The sequence below is a fragment of the Uloborus diversus genome, chromosome 2, assembly GCF_026930045.1.
Source record: "Uloborus diversus isolate 005 chromosome 2, Udiv.v.3.1, whole genome shotgun sequence".
NCBI lineage: Eukaryota > Metazoa > Arthropoda > Arachnida > Araneae > Uloboridae > Uloborus > Uloborus diversus.
The window spans coordinates 141,970,889-141,995,493 of NC_072732.1; the positions used below are offsets into that span (position 1 = coordinate 141,970,889).

At 34.2% G+C, this 24,605-nt stretch overlaps 1 protein-coding gene across 1 annotated transcript in view; it reads right to left on the bottom strand.

Moving 5' to 3' along the window:
* LOC129216578 (metabotropic glutamate receptor 3-like) overlaps positions 1 to 20,175 on the bottom strand; it is a 40,814-nt gene extending 20,639 nt beyond the window's left edge. The window contains exons 1-4 of the mRNA XM_054850793.1: positions 19,792 to 20,175; positions 18,732 to 18,957; positions 14,859 to 14,991; positions 9,742 to 9,899 (exon numbers count right to left, since the gene is read on the bottom strand). Of these exons, the coding sequence (XP_054706768.1) occupies positions 9,742 to 9,899; positions 14,859 to 14,991; positions 18,732 to 18,957; positions 19,792 to 20,175 (901 nt within the window). The remainder of the gene's footprint in view (positions 1 to 9,741; positions 9,900 to 14,858; positions 14,992 to 18,731; positions 18,958 to 19,791) is intronic.
* Positions 20,176 to 24,605: the final 4,430 nt, after the last annotated feature.

Sequence of the window (24,605 nt, forward strand, 5' to 3'; positions counted from 1 at the left end):
ACAAAAAACAATATATATAAATTTGTTTGATTTAGTGAGTAAGTACTGAAGTAAAACTGTTTTTATGCATCAAATAAATGCATATTGTTACGTTGTCATTAGTTAAAATTTTCATTTAAAAATGATTGTTTTTACTTTAACTGTACTGTTTGCTTAGCTGAAATGATAAATAAAAAAGTTAGGAGCATAATATTTTCCACATAACCTTTATTTACAAATATTTGTTTTTTATTGATTGCGAATCACGCTGTTTATGATATCATGTCAATAAAGTAACGGTTTTTTCACTACTTTTTTCAAAAATGTCGTAGTTAAATTAAATTGTAAATAAAAACAGCTTTCTTAGTTAAAAAATAGTTGCTATTACTCGAGCATTAAGAAAAATCAAAATAATGTTCTGCTTCTGAACTACAAGTACTATGCAGTATAGTGGGACATGTGACAGGGACAGAGCAAAAATATTGAAAAAAGCTTGTCGTCGTTTATAGACATAAAAGTCGTTTATAGACACATAGCCTCAAATCACATTAAGTTGCCCAATTGCGAAAGTGGTCTGCGTCACTGCTTTCTTTGCAATAAGAGAGTCTTTGTAACGTAAACCAATTTACAGTGGGAAAATTTGGGAAGGTTACATTGAATCTACTCTACATCCTTAATCATTAATTCGACACTAATTAATGCTTATTCCTAATATTAGTGGTGTGTTTGTGAGATTTATTCGTCGCTTAATTTCTTGTAAGTTTGGTATTATCTTAAAGAGTAAAAAGATACAAAATTTCAATTGATCGTTTTATCATAGTTATTTCTTAATATTTGTTAGAGTTACTGAATTTCGTGGCACTTAGTTAGAATTCAGTTTTCTACGACCCTTTATAGATGACCATTAATGGAAATCTCTGATCATGGTATATTTTCAAAAAACACTAAATATTAACTATATATAATAGTCACGTTTATATCTTTCTTCGATTAGTGCATAATTTGCATAAATTGGATTAACCGGGATCATTTGTGATCCAGACTGATGCACTCCGGTTCACCTGTTTTTGTAATATTTATTATGAACAATTAACTAACAAGAAGTTCCGTCCAGAACTAAACGAGCCTACTTTCCTGCATATCCATATCGACTTTCTAGTATCTGATTAACATTCTCAAAATAAGCTAAAACGGTAAAGTATTTCAAAAGTAATTTTTAAATATTTTAAACTGATTTTGAGAAATAAAATATGTTTCGCTCATCTAAAGATACGTAAACAATAAATAAACGGAAAAATAAAATAGCAGCACCTTTTAAACAAAGCAGCTAATACATTTTTACCATTAAAAACAAAATCTTTAACCGCTTTCAAAAAGGAAAAAAAAAAAAAAAAAGAATTAAAATTAAGAAGATCATTAAAATAAATACATCATATCGAAAAAATCGTTTGTTTTTCCTCTGTTGCCAAAATAATTTTAGAAATGAATTAATGTACTTTCAAAATCAAATAAAAAAAATAAAATGTCAACTTAAAGAAATAATTTTCATCGTCGAAAAAAAAATCTTTTCTTCTTCTGTTTCTGCAAAAGAATCTGCATCTTTTGTAGAAACGTAAAGAACTCCGAATTTCTCCGCCAAAAACTGAATACATAATTAAAACATTAGAGTGAAAATAGAAACAAACTATATTACAAATATATATTTCACTGTAAAAACCATAGCTGCGGAGTCAGAGTCGGATTTCATTTTTGGACAAAAGAGTCCTATTCGGGAGCCGAAAGATTTTAGTTCAAATGCTTGGAGCTGGAATCGGTCATTTTCCCTTAAAGTCCGCAACTCTGCCACTGTTTGCGGAGTTGGAGTCGGACTTACTTTGGGATAAAGGAGTGGGAGTCGTCTTTCCAAGAGGCGGAGTCAGACATTTTTCCTTCGAGTATAATTTTTTTCCAAACCTACGAAGTCAGGTTCGAAGTCGGGGAGTCGGAGTCCAAATAATTTTTGGGCTCAGAAGTCGGAGTCGGAGTCAGGTGCCCCAAAATTTTCGGAGTTGGTCGTCAAGAGCTATTTTCAACAAAATTTGTTTGAAGTAAATCCGCCTTTAAGTTCGGAATCTACGTATATTAACTTTCAGTTTTTACGTAGGCGCTAATGTTAAAGGATTGGAACTGTTAAAAATTGAACGTAAAACTGTTCAAATCAAAAAAATATTTTCGATACATGTTCTGCATCAAAAGTTATTTTCCTACAAAGTTTGTTTGAAGTCAATTCGCCTCTAAGTTCAGGATTTATATTTACCTTGAATTTCCCCGTAGGCGCTAATGTTAAGTCTTTGAATTGTTCAAAACTGAACGAAAAATTGTTCAAATCAAAAAGTGAAATATGGGAACGAGTTGTCCTTGCCGAGATCTTTCGAAAAAAAAAAAAAAGCTCGAACCGGACTTTTTACTCAAAAGTTAATGGGGGGGGGGGGGAGGGAGACAGACAGACCGATACACAGACATTTTATCCCCATCTCAATATCCTACTTTACAATTTTTAATTTTTTGATATTTATTTAATTATTTTATTTATTTTTGACTTCTTTTTTTTTGTTTTCGTGATATTTTTATGATGCATTAAGCCTTCTTTCATGCTTTTTTCGTCTTCTTTTGATTTTTACTGGGAAAGTAGGCTAAAAATGTATTGAATTTGTAGATTATCAGAAAGAAGGCACACAAATTTCCTAATGCTTGAGGTAATTGAGGAAATGCTTTTGTAATTAATGTTCTGCATGGTGAAAAAAGAAGAAATTGAAGAACTTCTTTGTGTTGTTCTGAAACCACCACATAATTTCAATTAAATATGCGGAAAAATTTCGTCGAGGGGATTGCTTCAATATTCGCGCAACTGAGTGCCATTTTCTATTTGATTATCAATTTTTTTAATTCGACAGTCTTATTGAGAAAACTTCCTTTGTTGGAGGAATTTTTCGAGATTCCTTTGGATGAAAAGAATGCATATTCATTTGACATCGGAAATGGGAAGATCAAAAAATTTTCATTTTTGTTTTGAATCTCACTTTCTGGGTGAAAGGTTTGAACTATGTGTGAAAGTTTACTTTTATTTGATTTTTAGATTTAAATCCGTAAAAGCTCCCCTCCCCATCATGTCAGGAGTTTTCATAATATGGTGTTTCAGAATTAATGAAAATCAAGAGTTTTAAGGTTAAATATTAACTTAAAGTTTATTTATTTTCGTCGTCTGTGTGCATTAACTTATTTAAAACTAGTGGCAACCGGACGGCTTTGCCAGCAGTAGAAAATTAAAAGGTCTTTTGGTTTGCCTGTATATTTACAAATAATGTATGGTGAATTTTCACACCATACTGTAGGCGTCACAGACATCCTCCGGACAGAGAGACTTTCAGCTTTATTATTAGTAAAGACTAGTGGCACCCGCACGACTTCGCCCGTAATAGAAAAATTAAAGGTCTTTTGGTTCGCCTGTATATTTACAAATAATGTATGGTGAATTTTCTCATCAATTGCCTTGTGCCCATGTTACGGTTCCATGTTATGGTAATTTCGTAATGATAATTTTGCTCGGGAAAATGTTCTTAAAATTGGAATAGAAAAAGAACAAAATCAAATTTTCGAAAAATCGCTTCGAGGGGCACACCCTCCATGCTCAAAACAAATTCTGTGCCAAATTTCATGAAAATCGGCCGAACGGTCTAGGCGCTATGCGTGTCACAGAGATCCTGACAGACAGAGATCTAGACAGAGAGACTTTCAGCTTTATTATTAGTAAAGAAAGGCAGGGGGTCTAAAAAAGGTTGGAGCGGGGTAAAATGAGAAGTCATTTAAACGAAGGTGAAACGACGAAATAATTTAGATGAACGAAGCTCAAATCCTGAGTAAGTCTATAAGAACGAAGGTAAAATCTTTCTCTGGTCTGTCAGGATCTCTGTGACGCTCATAGCGCCTAGACCGTTCGGCCGATTTTCATGAAATTTGGCACAGAATTACTTGGCATCATGGGGGTGTGCACCTTGAAGCGAGTTTTCAAAAATTCGATGTGGTTCTTTTTTTATTCCAATTTTAAATACATTTTCCGGAGCAAAATGATCACAAGATGGACGCGTAAATTGCGAAATTATCATAACGTGGAACCGTAACATGGGCACAAACCAATCGGCGAGAAAATTCACTATACATTATTTGTAAATATACAGGCGAACCAAAACACCTTTTAATTTTCCATCACGGGCAAAGCTGTGCAATCAGCATCAAATGAGTAAAATTGATGGTTTTGCGAGAGAAAGAAAATTTCATGACTCCAAAGCAAATATTTTTGAGCAATCACGATTGCTTATTGTTCTCATTTGACTGTTTTGAATTCCTATCATTTTATTTTCCCGCCAGCACCCTCTGCCAGCACCACCGTCGCGTCGATCGGCCTCACGATGCTGCTCCTCTTGCGAAAACCGTCTCCAGGTTGCGTCCATATCCTACACACACACGCATACACACACTCATGCCTGCGCAGTGACACAAACAAACACTCATGCCTGCGCACAGACACATACTCATGCCTGCACACAGACACAAATACATATGCCTACATACACACACACACACGAACGCTTACACATACAGCACTGCATACACAACAGGCACACACATGCATACATACACACACACGCACCCACACACATGCGCCTACACAAACACACACGCTCGTGATTGCGAAAAACATAATTTGAATTCAAGATGCCAAAAATTCAAATTAATATATTTTTCTTCGTTTCTATTTCACTTTCTGTCTTTGTAAATTTAATCAATTGAATTTTATTTTGCAAGAAAAGAGAAGTACTTTAAATATTTTGGTTATGAGAAAATAATGATAGTGCATCTAGATTGGCCACTACTTTGGTTTTTCCTAAACCACGTGGTGATTGTACCTTGGGACAGCCAAACATATTGTACTTAGGACACATTTCAAGGTACAACATATGCATGGTTCGTAATAATTAAGATATGTTTAGGAACATGGAACAATGATCTAATCTTATGTAGCCTTTTAAACATATATAATGTTAGATGATAACTCATAATTCATAATTACTTATTCATGATTTAATTCATTAATATAAAAAAATATATATATTTTTTGTTTTCGGTGCTAAATTGGTGCTAGTATATGGCTGTTTCTTGAATCATGAAGACTTTCCCATAGTACAGTAGCAGTGGCGCACACAAGGGAGGGGTCCAGGGGGTCCGGACCCCTCCCATAGCTCTTGCATTTTTCTTATTTCAACTGATTATGATTCTATGTACTTTATACACAAAATATTTCCAAACAAAGAAAACAAGAATTTCAGTTCTAATAATAGGGAAAAAAATCCTCTTGTTAAAAGATTTTTTAGACAATGTGTACATTTCTTGTAACGAATTGCACAAGCGAGAGATCTTTCTCGACTTTGAGAAGGCTAAAAACATTCTTAAATAGTACTATGTACAATGAACGTTTAATGTGTTCTTATACTGCTGAATTCAAGCAATGTCACCGTCACACACTGAGGAAGTTATAAATAAAATCGAAAAATAAACTAGAAAACTAAATTTTATTCTACGATGTTTTGTAAACCTATAGAGGCAGACTATGGGTGACTGTAAATGAAAACAGAGTAATAATAATGTTTTTAGTTTTGTAATTACATGTTAAAATGAGATTTTTTTTGTTCTTCAGACTTGATGCTTCTTATACTTGAATTTGGGCATCTGTTTTCATTTATGAACAATGATAAAAGTACATTGCATAAATTCGTTTGCTTTCTGGTAATTTAAGTATCTTTTATTAATATTTTTTTATTAATTAGTGCTAATTATTTATTCAATAATTTATTTTTTACTGTTTTTGTTCTCAAGAATCAATAAAATCAAGTCAATATGTTTGACGGCATATTGGGGTATGATATGAAAATGGGACTTTTAACTATGGACCCTCCCCTAGCAAAATTTCTGTGTGCGCCACTGTACAGTAGGATATATCCCAAGGTACAATAGGATGTTGTACCTTGGGACAGCTTGGAACTTTTACTTTAAATGGCAGGCAACATTTTATTTTCAAAAAAAAATATATTGTTCATAGATCACAAAATATTACGTGTATCAAATTTTGAAAATGATTTGTATTGTTATTTTCCTCGATTTGACTGGAATCCACTTTAAGTTTAAGAACGTAGACAAAATATTGCTATACAGGCGGCGCTGCAAATTCTGAAAATATTTTGCATTTTCACTTTCCCCTGCAATTTCACTTTCCCCCACTTTCCCCTACATTTCAGCAAAAGTAGAACTAAAACGTTTACAGTGATACCAACATTATTTTCACTTCTAAACTTTTTAAGCATGTAAATTACTATCTCTTCCAAACTTTGAAATCGTAATTAACTTATGAATTTTGTACAAAAGAGCAAACTGAATCTTCTTTAACTTAATTTGCCATATAAATGCACGTCAGGCAATGAAGGACATTCAAGTTTTAAACTCCACTGTTGTTCGCAGTCGCGTGCCATTTTCAATTTGCATTCTTAATTTTGTTATTCAACTTCTTCATTGTAGAGGAAAGAAAAACCTGCCTCGTCTTAAATTAAAATTTCGGAGAATTCCTTAAGACTTATGGATTTCTCTTCCTTCCATTAAAATTTAAATAAATAAATAAAAAAAAAACAGGAAAGCGCCTTTTCAGGATTGTTCTACGAAAAAAATATTTCAGAAATTTATTTAGTTTATCTATTCTGTTGAAGTTCACATTAGTTGGATTTCGGTAGGAAAATCTGCTTGGGATAACATACAGTGCTGGCCAAATTATTAGACTAAAGAATTTTCTTTTCACTATTTGTACTAAAATACTATTTATTATACTGTTAAAGTACAGTACATACTGTACACTGATTATTACGTTATTTTAACATAATTTTAAGTTTGCAGATGGTAGCACTGTCTGCTTTGTTTATGTACCTACCAGGAACATAACCTCAATCAGTTTTAAAATGTTCCCTAGTTCTTTTTATTAGTGTGTTCTGTTGTATTTCAAGTTAGTTTTAGGTAGTATGTGTATGTGAGTATATATAATAGTGAATATAAACAATGTTTTACCTCCATTTTTAAAAAGTTAAGAAATGATGTAAACCTTGTGAAAAGTATGCCAAAAAGACTTAAAATGCTCATCACGAACAAGGGAATGCATACTAAATATTAGATAATTATTTCACTGTTCCTTAATGTGTCTATAGTTATGTAATCCATAAAGAATTTGCTTTTAAAAGTCTTAGTCTAATAATTTGGCCAGCACTGTACGTACGTGTAAAATAAAAATTAGGTTATATTCATTTTGTTAATGTAATGAACGATACTGTTTTGCTTTTGAAGAAAGTAAAAATCAAATGAAACTGAGTAACGCTTAAAACTTTTAAATTTACGTACGTATTATAAAAGAGATGCAAAAATCCCTTCTTATAACGACACCTGATTTAACGCGTGTTATAAAAAGAAAATATGGTGGCCCTTTCGTGTTCATTATAAGCGTGTAGGACTGTAGCCTTTTTGTTTTTGCCTAATGCAAGTAGCCGAGAATTTCTGACGAAAAAATTGACGAAATACTCCCTGGAAAAATCCAGAAAAAAATTATTATAGAAAAATCCATGAAAATTTTCTTTCTCAAATTTCAACATAAATATCTACTTTAATCCCCCCCGAACCAATTTTAACTAGTTTTTTTGGTTCAGTAAGTGGTAAGGGGCACATGGGGGGGGGAAGGCTAGGACACGAAAACTTGTGGGCACCAAATATGTAGTTAAAGTTTAAAAATAATCGAGTAATTTCATATACACTGGTTTAGGTACAAATATTAAATCTCGAAAAACATTTTTCGCATTTTCCAAAGCCACCCCAGACTCTATATTTACATTATTGTTTCATTTAAAAGTTTTCTTTTGAAATTTACGTCTTATTACAATTTGACAAAATTTGACGACATCTTATATTATTAATGTTTTATTTACCAAATATACACATACAGGGTGTTCAGGAAAGGAGTCCCTGATTCCAAAATTAAATATCTCAAAAACAAGGGCCGATATTGGAATTAAATAAACGGTATGTTTATTCTGAAACCCATAAAAAGCATGTACAGAAACGTGGAAATTAGTAACAAAAATTACCAACAGGTGGAGCTGAACGCTGTAATTGCAATAGAAGTCCCCATAAATAGCGCTGCGAAGGGGTTGCACGATAATTTCTCGCGTAAATGTAAATACCTCTGAGAGGTAAAACTACTGCTGAAGAGCCTAACCCCTTCGCAGCACTATTAAAGGGGATTTCTATTGCAACTACAGCGTGGTGCAGCGCCCCTGTTGACTATTTTTGTTACTAATTTACACGATTATGTACATGATTTTTATGGGTTTCACAATAAACATACCGTTTATTAAATTCTAATATCAGCATTTGTTTTCGAGATATATTTGATTTTTAAATCAGGGAGTCCTTTCTGGGACAACTTGTACCACTAGTGCTTATAATATACCGTATTACCCCGCATTATCCGGCATGCCGCAAAATTCGAGGGTCACCAGATTTTCAGTAACACTTCCCTGGTCCTTTCCGGCATGCCGGAAAAATCGAGGTTAGGAAAAAAAAATACTATAAAAGAAATAATGTTCAAATTAAAAATGAATATAAGTTCTATACATACCTTATTAAAATTAATAAATATTTTAATTTTGTAAAAATATTTACTAACAATTTTGTGTTACTTTAACAAGAAAAATATTGTTTAATAACGAATAATGTTATAAAAATTAAATTAAAACTAAGTAAGCAAACATTTAAGTAGCAGTAAGTTACCGCCTCTAAACCAGTGATAAAGAATTTACCATAGCTATTCAATAAATAAAAATTAAACTTACCTTTCTAAAACGAACCTGAAATAATTTATTTAAAAAAATTACAAACAAATCGCAGTGACGATTATTTTTTCTGAATTGATTACTTTATTGTCATATAATTAAATCCATTTATAATGACCGACCATAAATAACCAGCACATATTATAAACAATACATTTTTTTTTTTTGAAAGAGGGTTACTTTCGGGATTTATTTATTTTTTTCCTTACAGCGGTTTGCTTTCTGATTGGAGCTGAATGGGGAAATTTACTTTTGTTGCAAAATAAACCTCGAATTATCCGGCATGGCGGAAAATTCAAATTTCCCGGCATGCTGGTGAACCTCGCTTTTTTCCGGCATGCCGGATAATGCTAGGTAATACGGTATGTATTGTACACGATACTATATATCGCCATATAAGGCATCGTCAAATTTGGTTTGGTTGCGATAACACCACCGAAATATTTTATTACTTTACTATACAGTAAAATCAAAGTGGGGAGGGGCACCAAATAAAGATGGCGTCCTGCGTCCTCAAGAGTAACAGTTGCGTCCTGGCTACCTTATAAAACACCAAAATGCACAAACGCCATAAAATATTTGAAATGTGACGAAAATGAAAATTACTCCCGGAAAAGGCGGGATAAAACCAAAATCGTTTGATGAAGCCGTTACAAATGAGGAGCACGGGACAAAGCAACGCAGCCCCCAAATCCGATATGACGGCCATAAAGCTGTCTTACACGAAGCGCATCCAGAGTATGCGGGAGGAATAAATTTTGAGAGATTGTGCCATAAAAGTGATGCAAAGTGTTATGACTTTGCTTACCTGAGATTGGAAACCGCTTTGGCAGAATGGTTATTGCCCCCTCGGCGTACGCCTCGTGTCCCCTGACGGGGTGCGATTTGGCTCCCCAGGCGTCGCTCCCCAGCCACACGAATCTGTTGATTGGCGCGTTGCTCCCCTTGAAGGCTGAAAATAGTTTCCTGAAAGAGAATCGACGGCTGGTTTATCTGTAGTGTTGTTTAGTTTTGATGATGTTGCTTGTTCGACAGTGAAAGTCTTTTATTTTATTTTAATACTAGTTTACCAAGGCCGGATTAAGGATTCGGAAGCCCATAGGCATTAGAAGTGATGGGGCCCCCTGGAGCAGGGTTGGCCGGGTTGGACCCAATAGGTTTTTTTGAAAAAACCCATTTAAAAAAACCCCATTATTTTGCCCACTTTTGGGTTTTTTAAAATTTTCTGAGAATTTTTTTTTTAAATAAATTAATTTAAATACTTTCACAATTTAAACTCCTTTTTTATTTGTTCTTCACCACAGACAATGGACATAAAAATGAATTTTGAACTTTAATAACATTTCATAACTCTTAACGGCATTAAAAAAATACTTCAAAGATTTTAAATAAATATATTCAACTTTTTTCTTTAGCTGGTCAAAAATAACTCATATTATCTTGACTAAGTCCTGTCATGTCTGATTTTCTCGATATTTGTAGATTGTACCTACTCGAGCTAAAGGCTAAAAAGCTTTCATGTGAATTATTTTCTGCAAAGCAACACACAAATCTCGAATAAACAAGGTATATTTTTTAGAAATTAACAGGTTTTACAAATGGTCGGAAAGAAAACAGAATAGGATATACAGTATTTTCATTATCTTACGAAAAAGCTTAATATTTCTTACTCTATAGATAGAAATAGAAAAACGGGCAACATAAAATTCAAAGAAATGTCTCGATTAAGCTGGAATTCAGCAAAAAGGGATTTAAACTACTTGAGGTTCCACAGTAGTTTTGCATAATAAAATGAAATACAATAAAGTAAAATGCAAAAAGAAAAAATGTAGTAATTAAAAGCGAACAAACGAACAATAGATTTATCACTCGAAAAGTAACTTTGCCTTAACTGTTGGTAATCATGGAAACTAAAAAATCTGAAACTTCACTATATTTGGGCTTTGTAATCTTTTTTACTTTTCTTCAGAAAACGCTGAATTTTCCAGCTGTTTTTACCCAAGACATTTTTGTTCTTTGTCCATATACTTACGCTACAATATGCTACAAGTACCCCACATTTTCCCTAAAAAAAGAAAAAAAAACCCACATTTCTTTTAAAAAACCCAGCTTTAGTTGGGTTTTTTTTGAGTTTTATTTTAAAAAAACCCAAAAACCCTGGGTCCATGAGCTTTTTTTTTAAAAAAAAACCGGGTTTTTGCCAACCCTGCCCTGGAGCCACGGCAAGGTCAAAAAACGGGGGGAGAGGTATGGGGGGGATCTGCAGTGTCTAAATTTTTCACTCACAAACGTGCACACGCATATATTTTTATTTCATAGAAACAGGGAAGGGGGGGGGGGTTGTTTTTGGAGGAAAATTTAACTTTTTTTAACGTATTTTCAACTAAAATATTTCTCCGGGGCCCCTCTGAACCTCGGGGGCCCCTAGGCTACTGCCTACTTTGCCTATTTAGTAATCCGGCCCTGTAGTTTACTACTATTTAAGTTAAATTACTACGGTTTAATACTATTTTAGTACCCGCACGGCTTTGCCCGTAATAGAAAAATTGAAAGGTCTTTTGGTTCGCTTGTATATTTACAAATAATGTATGGTGAATTTTCTCGCCAATTGGCTTGTACCCATGTTACGGTTCCACGTCATGATAATTTCGTATCTCGCCAATTGGCTTGTGCCCATGTTACGGTTCCACGTTATGATAATTTCGTATCTCGCCAATTGGCTTGTGCCCATATTACGGTTCCACGTCATGATAATTTCGTAACTCGCCAATTGGCTTGTGCCCATGTTACTGTTCCACGTCATGATAATTTCGTATCTCGCCAATTGGCTTGTGCCCATGTTACGGTTCCACGTTATGATAATTTCGTATCTCGCCAATTGGCTTGTGCCCATGTTACGGTTCCACGTTATGATAATTTCGCAATTTACTCGTCCATCTTATGATGTTTCTGTGCTTAAAATTGGAATAGGAAAAGAACCACACCGAATTTTCGAAAAATCGCTTCGAGGTGCACACCCCCATGCTACAAACTAACTTTGTGCCAAATTTCATGAAAATCGGCCGAACGGTCTAGGCGCTATGCGCGTCACAGAGATCCTGACAGACAGAGGGACATTCAGCTTTATTATTAGTAACTAGTGGTACCTGCACGGCTTTGCCCGTAATAGAAAATTAAAAGGTCTTTTGGTTCGCCTGTATATTTACAAATAATGTATGGTGAATTTTCTCGCCAATTGGCTTGTCCCCATGTTACGGTTCCACGTTATAATAATTTCGTAATTTACTCGTCCATCTTATGATATTTTTGTTCTTAAAATTGGATTGGAAAAAGAACCACATCGAATTTTTGAAAAATCGCTTCGAGGTGCACACCCCCATGGTACAAACCAACTTTGTGCCAAATTTCATGAAAATCGGCCGAACGGTCTAGGCGCTATGCGTGTCACAGAGATCCTGACAGACAGAGGGACATTCAGCTTTATTATTAGTAATATAATATAATATAATATAATAATAATAAAGATAATTAAACAAAAAATTGAAGCTAAATTACTTTTAAGGGTCAACACATTGCAAAAATAATAAAAAAACGACACATGATAAATTTTAATCATGAATTTATTCGAAAATATTTGAGTGTACGAAGACTTTTGTGGCGTATTATTTCTCTGTCTCTTCGTTTTTTGACCCGTTTCAAAAAGAAGATCCGTCAATATTTTGAAAAACCTACAGGGTTTTATTTAGAATAGTGGCACTCGCACGGCTTTGCCCGTAGTAGAAAATTAAAAGGTCATTGGTTCGCCTGCATATTAACAAAAAATGAGGGATGAATTTCTCGCCAATTGGCTATGTTAAATGGCTCGCCCATGGCTTATAACGGTTCCACGTTATGATGATTTCGTAATTTGCTATTCTACGTTGTGATCATTTGCTCGGAAAAAGTTTCTTAAAATTAGAATAAAAAAAGAACCACATCGAATTTTCGAAAAATCGCTTCGAGGTGCACACCCCCATGCTACATACTATTTTTTTGTGCCAAATTTCATGAAAATCGGCCGAACGGTTTAGGCGCTATGCGCGTCACAGACATCCTACAGACATCCAGACATCCTACAGACATCCAAACATCCTACAGACATCCAGACATCCTCCGGACAGAGAGACTTTCAGCTTTATTATTAGTAAAGAAGATGTGTAATGTAAATCATTGAACAATGAAAGACCTTTCGAAATTTAAAAAAAATAAATTTTTTCAAATTAATTTTAGCGTCGAAATGAAACGTAATTTAAGGCAAGGTAATGATCCTACTTGTGGCTAGATTAATCATAAAAATTCTTGTGGAATTTAGTTTATTAATGAATGAAATAAATACTTTTTATTGAATCCTGAAAAGTTTCGTTTGTTAGATTAATGCCCTTTCTGAAATACAGTAGACCCTCGTTTTACGCGGGGGGTTATGTTCCATGAAAATGCCGCGTAAATCGAAACCGCGTAAATAGTAGTGTTAAAAAAGGATTTAGGTTTCATAGATAAAAAAAAAAAAAACTTCATTCTGGTGATGACAAACTGTATAATAAGTTTAATGTGTGCTCATATCTATTTTTATGTACAGCATGCATAAAGAAAACATAAATTAATTTCGTGTTCTGTTTATAAAGAGGAGCTGGCTACGATAGTCTTTTAGCAATCATTAAGAATTTTTCTCTGTCATTCTTTGCAGAGCATTAACACATCCATGATCACTTGCGTCATTTCCATGATAGAATCTTAATTCACTAACCAACCAGAAAGATCATTTCTATTGTCTAGGAATGACTCAAAATTTTCAATGTGAACGTTTTTGGTTGTGTGTCACCGATGTCGGTATCCTCGTTGGTTTTGGCCTCCTTTGTCACTCCTAAAAACTCTTCTTCCAGTGAGTTCTAAACTGTGTGAGTTTAATAACTTTACTTCTGGAAAGAACTTTGGGACATATTACATAAAATGTCTCCGATGGCCCAAACTCGATTATTAGCACTCCAAAATGTAATTTTTAACGTTTAATCTGCAATCTTTAGGAGTTTGAATTTTGAAAGAGGGGAAAATGTTATCTGTTTGCATTGCCGCATCGGCGTAAAACCGAAACGCACCCGCGTAAAATAAAAAAATTACTTTTAAATAAAAAAAAACCGCCTTCAAAAAATACCCAGGAACTAAAAAGCAAAAAATAACTGATTACACTTACATTCTATTTCCTACCCAAACATAGAAATGAAATTTATTTTACAATTCCAGTACAAAAATCAACTAAACTAAACAACGAATTATAAAATAAACACTGATTTAAATTACCAGACGATGAATTATTTTAAATACCTAACTAATTGTATACGATCTCTTAATTTTTAATAACCTTTTGAAGTCGTGGCCTCTTATAAACAACTACATAACGTAACTGACAACCCACCGAATCCTGAATTAAACACTAATTTAACTATACGCGAAATTTGTCTTTAAAACTAACCTACTTAGTTATGTTAGGTAGTAGTTTATAGGAGGCCTCGACTTCAGCAAAATCACGTGACCGTGACGAATGAAATTTAAAGTTTCTTGGATTTCTCCGGGACCCCTTATCGAATCCAGACCAAATTACAATGGGACCATCTGGAAAGTATACCCTTCCAAAAAAAAAAAAAAAAAAAAAAAAATTAATCGGTCCAGTAGTGTTGGAATAATTCGAAAACATACATAAAAAGCCGCAATACGAAATCATAGCCTCCTTTTTTGAAGTCGGTTAATAAATGTGTCAAATCTTAAACCGCGTATAATCGAAACCGCGTAAAATAAACCCGCGTGAAACGAGGGTCTACTGCAATCGATTCAAACATCGTTCAAGTGAAAACAAATTGCGAAATCAACGGATTAGTTGAATGAGGAACGTACCTTACTTTTTCTTCGTGTAGAAATACTATGACAACTTTCACATTTTCGTGCTGTAACAACGCCCTCGTCGCTTTAATGTAATGGTCGTCTCGGTCGTCATCGGGAATCATTTGTATTTCCGCAAAACAGATTTCTTTAAGAAAAAATACTCAATTCAAAGTGATGGAACAGATGAAAACCAATTCATTAAAAGGCAGTTTATTAAAATAATATACAGTTAAAAAAGCACACAGAACTACTTTTTATTCAACGCCTTTGATGTGAACAAAAAGCGTTATTTGTTACAGAAGTCATTTTTTGAATTATATTTTTATTTTAATAACTTCTACTTTAGTTCACAACTTCTATACTTTAATTTATAGAGGGCCCATCTATTTTAATAACTTCTACTTTAATTCATAACTTCTTTACTTTAATTTATAGAGGGCGCATCTACTTTAATAACTTCTACTTTAATTCATAACTTCTACTTTAATTTATAGAGGGCGCAGTTTTTTTGTCTTGTTCCATGGAAGGATAATACAAATAGCAGTTTGGTTGGAAAACTCAATGATGTTGTGTGACTTGTTTTTACACATATAGAATTGCGGTTAGTTTTTGTGTACGTGGACATTTTTCCTTTGCCGCAACGTACACAATTTAACATGTATTCTCTGAAACAGTTAGGATTAATGCTTTTAATAAATTCCACCTACAAGTTTTTTTCAAAAAAAAAAAAAAAAAAATGTCTAACAATTAAGCTTAGTATTTTTTTGTGTCACTGGATATGTGTAAGTGTAGAGTAGTATAGTAAAAATTATAACAGACGTGCCTCCATTTAAAAAAAAAAGTATATTTTACCAGGGTGAATAATTGCTACAATTGGATAATGAGAAAATGATGGACACAATTTCTTCGATAGTGCTCAGTAAAAATGCCCCCCCCCCCTCTAAAAAAAAACTGATTTTTTTTTGTTGATGAATTTTTCTTGATTAAAAGTTTTGCCTAACGAATTACTGAGAGGACTGCGAGATGCCAGAAAACAAACAAATCCTTTACCTTTTGTTAAAGGACAAAAGCAGTAGCCACCGGGCAACTAAATGAAAAAAAAAAAAAAAAAAAAAATAATTTGAATTTTGACATCTGGAATTCAAATTATGTTTTTCACAATTACGAGTGTGTGTGTGTATGTAGGCGTGTGTGTTAGTGTCTGTGTGCAGGTATGAGTGTGTGGGTAGTTATGTGTATGAGTGTTTGTGGTAGGGGGAATGTGTATGTGTGTGTAGGCATATGTGTTTGTGTCTGTGTGCAGGCATGAGTGTGTGGGTAGTTGTGTGTAGGTGTGTGTATATGTGTAGCTGTCTGTATGTATGCGTTTTTGTGTATGTGTGTAGGTGTGTGTATGTGTTTGTTTGTACGTGCGTGTATGTATGCGTGTGTGTGTAGGATATGGACGCAACCTGGAGACGGCGTTCGCTATAGGAGTAGCATCGTGAGGAGCCGGTCGACGGTGATGTTGCAGAGGGTGCTGGTGGGAAAATAAACTGATAGCACATCAAAACAGTCAAATGAAAGCAATAGCAATCGTGATTGCTCAAAAAAACATTTGAAATTTAATCTGTATATCGTGACTCAATCGACAGGGTTATCCTCCCCCCCCCCTAAAAAAGGATCTTAAAGCCCATGTAAGTCATTAATAGGTAAAATCTTTACAAAGATCAGAAAGCAGTCTGCATATTAATTAATCAATTCAGAAGAAATAACTTACATTTATTATTATTCTCGGATTTAGAATTGTTAATTTCAACAAAATAGCGAAAATAAAGAATATCATTTTGCACTTAGAGTTAAAAAAAAAATCTGAAGATAAAATTTACTACCGGCGACTGGGGTGACTGAAGATTTTTCCTAGTTTTGCCTTTAACCTTCTGCTATGATTCTCGTTAACGTCACGGCATACAATTTTAAGTTTGTAACAAACGACTTATTGTTTTTTAAACTCCGATTTTTGTTTCTCAAACCTTATTAGTTTTAATCCCAGTAGCAGAAATTGTTTTAACAGTCTGCGACGCAGATTAAAAAATCCAAAAATAGTCTGCAAGATTAACCTGTCGTAGATTAGCCATAAAATTTATTTTTAATGACAAATCAAAAACAAGTATTGTTTCAAATTACGGTGCTAAACTCAAAGTTACGAGTAAAGTGTGCGATAACATGTTTTAAAATTTAAATGGGCAGGAAAACTTGGTAGGCATTAATATACAAGGTGTTTCAAAATGAAAAGCGGGGTTTTAACATGTTATAATATTTATTACACCAAACTTACAGCCACAAGTGATATATCAAATGAAAGAGAAACTCAAACAGTTTTTTGTTTGTTGGCATCAGTGCGCATTCTAACTGGTACTTCTTATCTAAATACTTCACATCTATGGCTCTTCCCTCAACTGACACAAGATGAACCAGAAAACTTCATCTTTCAGTAAGATGGTGCGCTGCCTCACTGGCATAATGAGGTACGCGATTGGGTTAACCTAACTGTACCCGATCGCTGGATTGGCCGTAGTGACAGGGCATGTTTCCCATGGCCTCCACGGTCACCCGACCTAACGCCGTGTGATTTCTATGTTTGGGGGTTTATTAAGGACCGTGTGTATGTGCCTCCACTGCCAGACGACCTTCCCGAATGAAGGAGCAGGATTGAAACAGCTGTTGCAGCAATGACTAATGAGACACTCATCAAAGTTTGGGAAGAACTCGCATATCGTCTTGACGTGTGCCGAGCGACGAATGGTGCTCATATTGAACACTTGTAGGCTATTATGCAAAACTGTTTGAGTTTCTCTTTCATTTGATATATCACTTGTGGCTGTAAGTTTGGTGTAATAAATATTATAACATGTTAAAATCCCGCTATTCATTTTCAAAAACCCTGTATTATTTATTTGCATCATGGTAGATTGCATCTAAAGTTCTTTCTTTTTTTTTTCGTCTTTTCCGCTCTCAAATTTACTTTCTAATCCATGAAATTTGATGTGTCCGTGGATCAATGTACCGTTCATGTTCCTGACTAAAAACCTAAAAATAAGCACAGAAAGTTTCAATTTTTTTCCTCAAGAATTATTTTCTTCCAGTAGAAAAATAGTTGGCAGTTTTTCTCAAGAACTTACGATCCCTGTTGCAGCGTCGCACTGTTTTTACTTCCTTTTACAAAAAGGAAGTATTTTATTCGCGAATAAATTTTCACTCAAAAATCGCCCTTAATTTCCATTTTGGTCACCCTCGAATGAATGTTGAGTTTATTTTTCAACTCGACCACACGTGGATATATGTCTAGGAACGTACAGACAGCCGAAATATCCATTTTGACGATCCTCGGGTTAATTACAACGAGTTTTCTCGTGACGTCTGTATGTACGTATGTATGTCGCATAACTCAAGACCGGAATGTCCTAGAAAGTTGAAATTTGGTACGTAGAATCCTAGGGGGGTCTCGTTGTGCACCTCCCCTTTTGGTTGCATTCGGGTGTTTTTAAGGGGGTCTTTTGCCCCTTTTTAATTGGAAATCATTGATAATTTCGATGTAAACTCAAGTGGTGTTATAATTTGGCGGAGACTTGGCGATATATCGCCAGTCTTTTGGTCGCCAAGTTTTATAGCCAACTTGGCGACAAATTTAGCGATTTTTTTTTTAAAAATCTGGTTTCAATTTGGCCGCTGTTGGTGATATTTAGAGAGTAAACGATTGAATCATATTAAAACTGCCAATAATGAGAAAATGACATTAAATTGGAGTAAAAGGAAGTCATATGATGCACACATCAGCTCGTTTTCTACCTGATCTTTGGCACAAAATCGTAACACTGAACTTGGAAAAAATTTCTACTAGCTCACCTTCGTAGTTTGCAAGACTCATGAGGGCCTGAAGGTTTTCGATGGCACTCGATCCGTAATCATCTTTAGAAGTGACCGCTGAAACGTACGACCACTTGAATTCTGTCAAGATGTCCAACATCACCCTCACTTGAAATTTGTCGGATGGAACCACCCGAAAAAAGTAAGGATATTTGTTCAAATCGTTGAGTTTCTCGCTGGTTGAGGCATAGCTGATTTGTGGTACCTGTTACGAAACAGAAAGATGTGGTTAACAATTGTAGCATTTAGTAAGGTCAAGCTGGTTTATGATAGTGTTGGCCTTGTAGCAAGAAAGCGCCTTAACCTCAGATTAATTAAAAAATCATTACGATTTAAATCTTGAGACATCTGATCATTCCACGGTCACGTGCAAAACCGTCAGACTCTATAATTTCACCAACATTTTGTTATAGATCTTAAAATTTTAATTATTATCAAATTTTTAACTTAACAATTGATACAAAAATACTCTTGACACAATTTTCTTTTGTTAAATTTTTTTTCATTTAAAGTTTTATTTATTTGCAGGTGTACCTCAGATAATCTAAATTCAACCTCTTTTAATTTCCTGTGTCAATTAGTTAATATTTATGTTCTATTAATATAGTAATAGTGAAACAAATTGTTGTTTTTGAAAGCTATGGTTCCAATGCAAAGAAATCATGTCGCATTTGCTAAGAAATAATAGCTTAAACAGTTAAAAAAAATATGTGTTGGGCCAATTTACGAAAATGCCGCCAATTTGTCCCGCACGTGACTACTCATACATTTCATTAAAAAGTAATCATTCAAAAAGGTAGAATAGTTTTTGTGCTTAAGAAATCAAAAATTCGTTTGTGATTTCTTCAGCAACAAACTTTTGTTCAATACCCGCTTAAATTAAAATTTTTATTGAAATATCTGAGTCGTCACGTGCGCTATAAAAATGACCGTTCTTCGTGGATTGACCCTGTACCGTTACTCCATTAGGTGAGCAAAATGATGTTAGAGACTACAAAAATTAACTTTTAGCTAAAAGTTACAAAACTGAACTTCTCACCTTGAAAGGCTTGAAAATGCTTGCAAGCGCTGCGGACACATCGCTGTTGGCAGCGCCAACAACTCCAGTTACTTTCTTGCCATGAGAGTCCTTACAAGTTTGCAAAAACTGCAGAGATTGCTCAAGGGCGTAGGTGTCAGACGAACAAGTATCAAGAGGGATGGGATCCAGGTTGAACCTCCAGTAGGAATAGTTGCTGTTAATTTGCTTCACCGCAAACAGCATGGCTTCCAATCGCTGTATTCCTTTTTCTTTCAAGATTGGCCCACATGCATTTGAGTCATTGGATTGTCCTTTGCTGTGCACGGGGAATAGGCCCCCCAAGGTGAATCTTTTAGTTTGGCCGAAGTTAATACGTTGAGAGTTTGTACTGCAAAGTATCATGTATAACAGAGTGACAAGGTAGGTGTGATCACGAAGAGTGAAAATCACTTTACAGCAGTTCATAATTTCTTCAGAATAAAAACAAAAAAATGTTTCGGAGTAAACTTCAGTACGATAGGTCAAATTGATGCCCAAGACTCATATGACTTGATCGCCATCTTTTATCTGTAGGGAAAATGTGTTTCTGACAATATGTTATTTTTTATTTGGCAATTTGACTGATGGAAAAAGAATATCTCTAAAACGCGTATCCACATTAAACAATTTCTGATCACATTTTTTTTCGCAAACAGTTGCAGCTGATAGTTGGTGAAAGTGCTTGATGTATTCTTTTCAAATGGAGCCAGGTTTCAAAAGTTCAAAGCTCACCTGCAATAAAACAAGTAAAAGTTAATATTTTACAGAAATATTTTCCGGAATGGTTAGACACCATTGTTGAAAAACCAATTGAAGCTGCGATGTGACATTCGCTCTAAGAAAAGTTTGATCATTTCTACTACCTATTTTGACTTTTACTACCTTGACTTATTCTGACTTTTTAAAATTATATTTCAGTTCAAAGATCCTTGACTGTACAGTCTTGCATTATTCTTTTCATCATTGTTAGTGCGCATGTTCAGTGCGTTTCGAAATGATAGGGCCACCAACTGAAACATAATAATTGTTGGAAAAACATTTTCAAAACAAGTATAAAGTAGGGGAATATGGGGGCAAAGTGAAATAGCGGGGCAAAGTGAAATGGTGAAATATTTACTCTGCTTTTAGCGCCACGTACCTAGTACTACTTTAACTATGTAGTATCATATATACATCCGTGTGCAAGTAAAGGGCAGTAACTGCAAATTTTTCATTTTTTTTTTTTTTGCATTTTTGTCATCTATTGTTCGTTATATTTATTGTACAAACTCGCTTATTTGGTTTCCGCTGAAAAAAAGGTGCGAAAAAGACGTCTATTTCCAACATTTCCCTATTATTAGTATTGAATCCAAAACGCGTTTCTTCAAATATCTCGAAACCTCATTTTTGCAGATACTGTCGTTTACCTGCACACGGCAGTATAGCCTATTCTAGTCAAGAAAAAACTACTTTTGAGAATCAAAGCACATGATAATTCAAGCAATCTTCAAAAATTGATACTCACAATGTAATATTTTGTTGAAAGTCAAAAATTATTTTTGTCATTATTAAGTAATTAAGTTCTTGTTATTAACATTTTAAGTATTGATTGTGAACTACCAATACTTGCTGCAGTATTTATTTGCTATTAAGTTTATTTGTATTTTTAATGCTTTGTACGGTTAGTCAAGTGAATACGGGGCAAAGCGTATGGAGCAAAGTGAAATAGTTCATTTCATCATTTCAATTACTTATTCAATCCTTTATAAAATCACTTACGTGCTCAGTTATTAATTATTTCATTTACAATCGTTCATTGAATAATTCCCTCATTTATCCATTCATACACTTATTTTCTCCTTAATTCATTATTTTATACGATCATTCTCTTTTTTTGCATGCATTAATTTATTTATTTACTAGTGGTACCAGCACTGCTTTGCCCGTAGTAGAGTTTTTTGCCGTAGTAGAAAATTAAAAGGTCATTTTGTTCGCCTGCATATTTAACAAATAATGAATGAGAAATTTTTCTCTCTAATTTGCTATGTTAAATGACTCGCCGATGTTACGGTTCCACATAATGATGATTTCGTAATTTACTATTCCACATTGTGATAATTTGCTCGGAAAATTTTTCTTGAAATTGGAATAGAAAAAAACCAAAATCGAATTTTCGAAAAATCGCTTCGAGGTGCGCACCCCCATGCTACAAACTAACTTTGTGCCAAATTTCATGAAAATCGGGCAAACGGTCTAGGGGCTATGCGCGTCACAGAGATCCTGACAGAAGGAGAGAGATCCGGACAGAGAGACTTTCAGCTTTATTATTAGTAAAGATTTGTTTATTCGTTTATTGTTTCGTTTCCTTTTCATTTATTCGTTCATTCTTTTATTTACTCATTTATTCGATCAAAAATATCTTTAACAATCGAAAAGAAAGTATTTCATTAGAAAAGAATTTCTTTTTCACTTTGTCCCATTAAAAAAAGAAGTGAAAAATTGAAGGTGCAAATTTACTGCCAAAAATAAAAAATAATCACTCAGTGCAATTTTTTAAAAATATATTATTCTTACATTATGTACCGTCATTTTCAGAAGAAATTTTCTGTTTGTTCATTTTGAAAAAAGTAAGTTAATCTTTACTATTTCACTTTGCCGAACCTTCCCCTACTTTATTTACAACTGCAGTTCATATAGTAAAAAAGGTAAGTTACAAATAATATTCAGAGCATAGCGATTTTAAAGAAATCAAAAATTTTTTTTTTTAAACAGCTGTTTTAAAAAGATAGATCCACCAAACCAAAAATCACAGTTTGAATAGAAACCGTGCCACTCTTTTCCAGGATTTATTCATAAATCTTCATCTTCGTGATTTGTAAAAGCTTTATATAATACTAGTGGTACCCGCACGGCTTTGCTCGTAGTAGAAAATGAAAAGGTCATTTGGTTCACCTCTATATTTACAAATAATGGATGATGAATTTCTCGCCAATTTGCTATATTCATTTACTTGATCATGTTACGATTCCACGTATGATAATTTCGTAATTTATTCGTCCACGTTGTGATCATTTGCTGGGTAAAATGTTCATTAAATTGGAATAGAAAGAAACCAAAATCGAATTTTCGAAAAATCGCTTCGAACCCCCATGCTACAAACTAACTTTGTGCCAAATTTCATGAAAATCGGGCAAACGGTCTAGGCGCTATGCGCGTCACAGAGATCCTGACAGAGAGAGATCCACCCATCCAGACAGAGAGACTTTCAGCTTTATTATTAGTCAAGATTGCGCAATTTTTTGCCATTTGAAGGAAATATCTTATTTTAAGTTTGCAGTATAATTGTACTACCTTCTACTCGCATATGCTGGAGCATGTCCCATATTTTTTCTAACAGTTTTAAGACGGACCAATAATGCTTGGAAGTTTACCAATTTCTTTCTCCATTATCCAAAACCTCCTGTTGTAACATGAAGATCGTGCCCTAAAAGTCCTCAGATTTTAGAGGAAAATAATCTTCAAGCAGCTCTTACAATAGCTTTGAGCATTGTTTAAAACCTGCTATTGAAATCGATTCTCAAAACAAGAAAGCCGCCGGCGTAGTTTCGTAGTAAGGAACAACTATGATATTTATGCAAATTTAGTGCAAATAACCGTATTAATGGAAATGATTAAAATGGCAAACGCATCTCCTTGAAACAAACCTAAAATAATATTTGAAATCAGATTAAATCGTAAGAATTTTGCATAAAAAATTTCTTCCTAAATATTTATACCAAAGAGTGCTCTAATTCTCAGAGTTTAAAAAGTCTTATAATTCTCAATCAAGATTTATAAATCTTTACTAATAATAAAGCTGAAAGTCTCTCTGTCCGGAGGATGTCTGGATGTCTGTAGGATGTCTGGATCTCTGTGACGCGCATAGCGCCTAGACCGTTCGGCCAATTTTCATGAAATTTGGCCCAGTTAGTTTGTAGCATGGGGGTGTGCTCCTCGAAGCGATTTTTCGAAAATTCGATGTGGTTCTTTTCCTATTAAATTTTAAGAACAAAATTCTCATAAGATGGACGAGTAAATTACGAAACTATCATAACGTGGAACTGTAACATGGGCACAAGCCAATTGGTGAGATACGAAATTATCATAAAGTGGAACCGTAACATGGGCAGAAGCCGATTGGCGAGATACGAAATTATCATAACGTGGAACCGTAATATGGGTACAAGCCAACTGGCGAGAAAATTAACCATACATTATTTGTACATATACAGGCGAAACAAAAGGCCTTTTAATTTTTCTATTACGGGCAAAGCCGTGCGGGTACCACTAGTATCAAATATAAAGGCAAACCTATCATTTCAAAACACTCTGTATATGTGTGGAAAACGATTTGTAAATTGAAGAGCTTCAAAGATAAATTATAAGCTATTTTTGACTATGAGTTCCACTCTACTCTATTGATATAGCTTTAAGTTAGGTTGAAACATATCATGTGACTAATTACATAGTCTCTAAACTGGGAGAGAAGTCGCATCAGTTTTCGAGGAAACTGTATTTTCCTTGGTATTTACTCGTAGTTTGGATTAGCTCGGATTAAACATTTGCTAGGGATTGTATAAATATCCACCAAAATTGGAAGTTACATATTTTCTCATTGCTGACACTTCTTTGAAAAACGGGAACATGAAGAGATTGTTATATATGCATTCCAATAATGGTAATGATAAAGAAATATACGAAGAGATGTATGAATTACTTTTTAAAAATTTGTACTTTCATTATTGCATTACTGTAGAGGGCATGGTGCTAATATG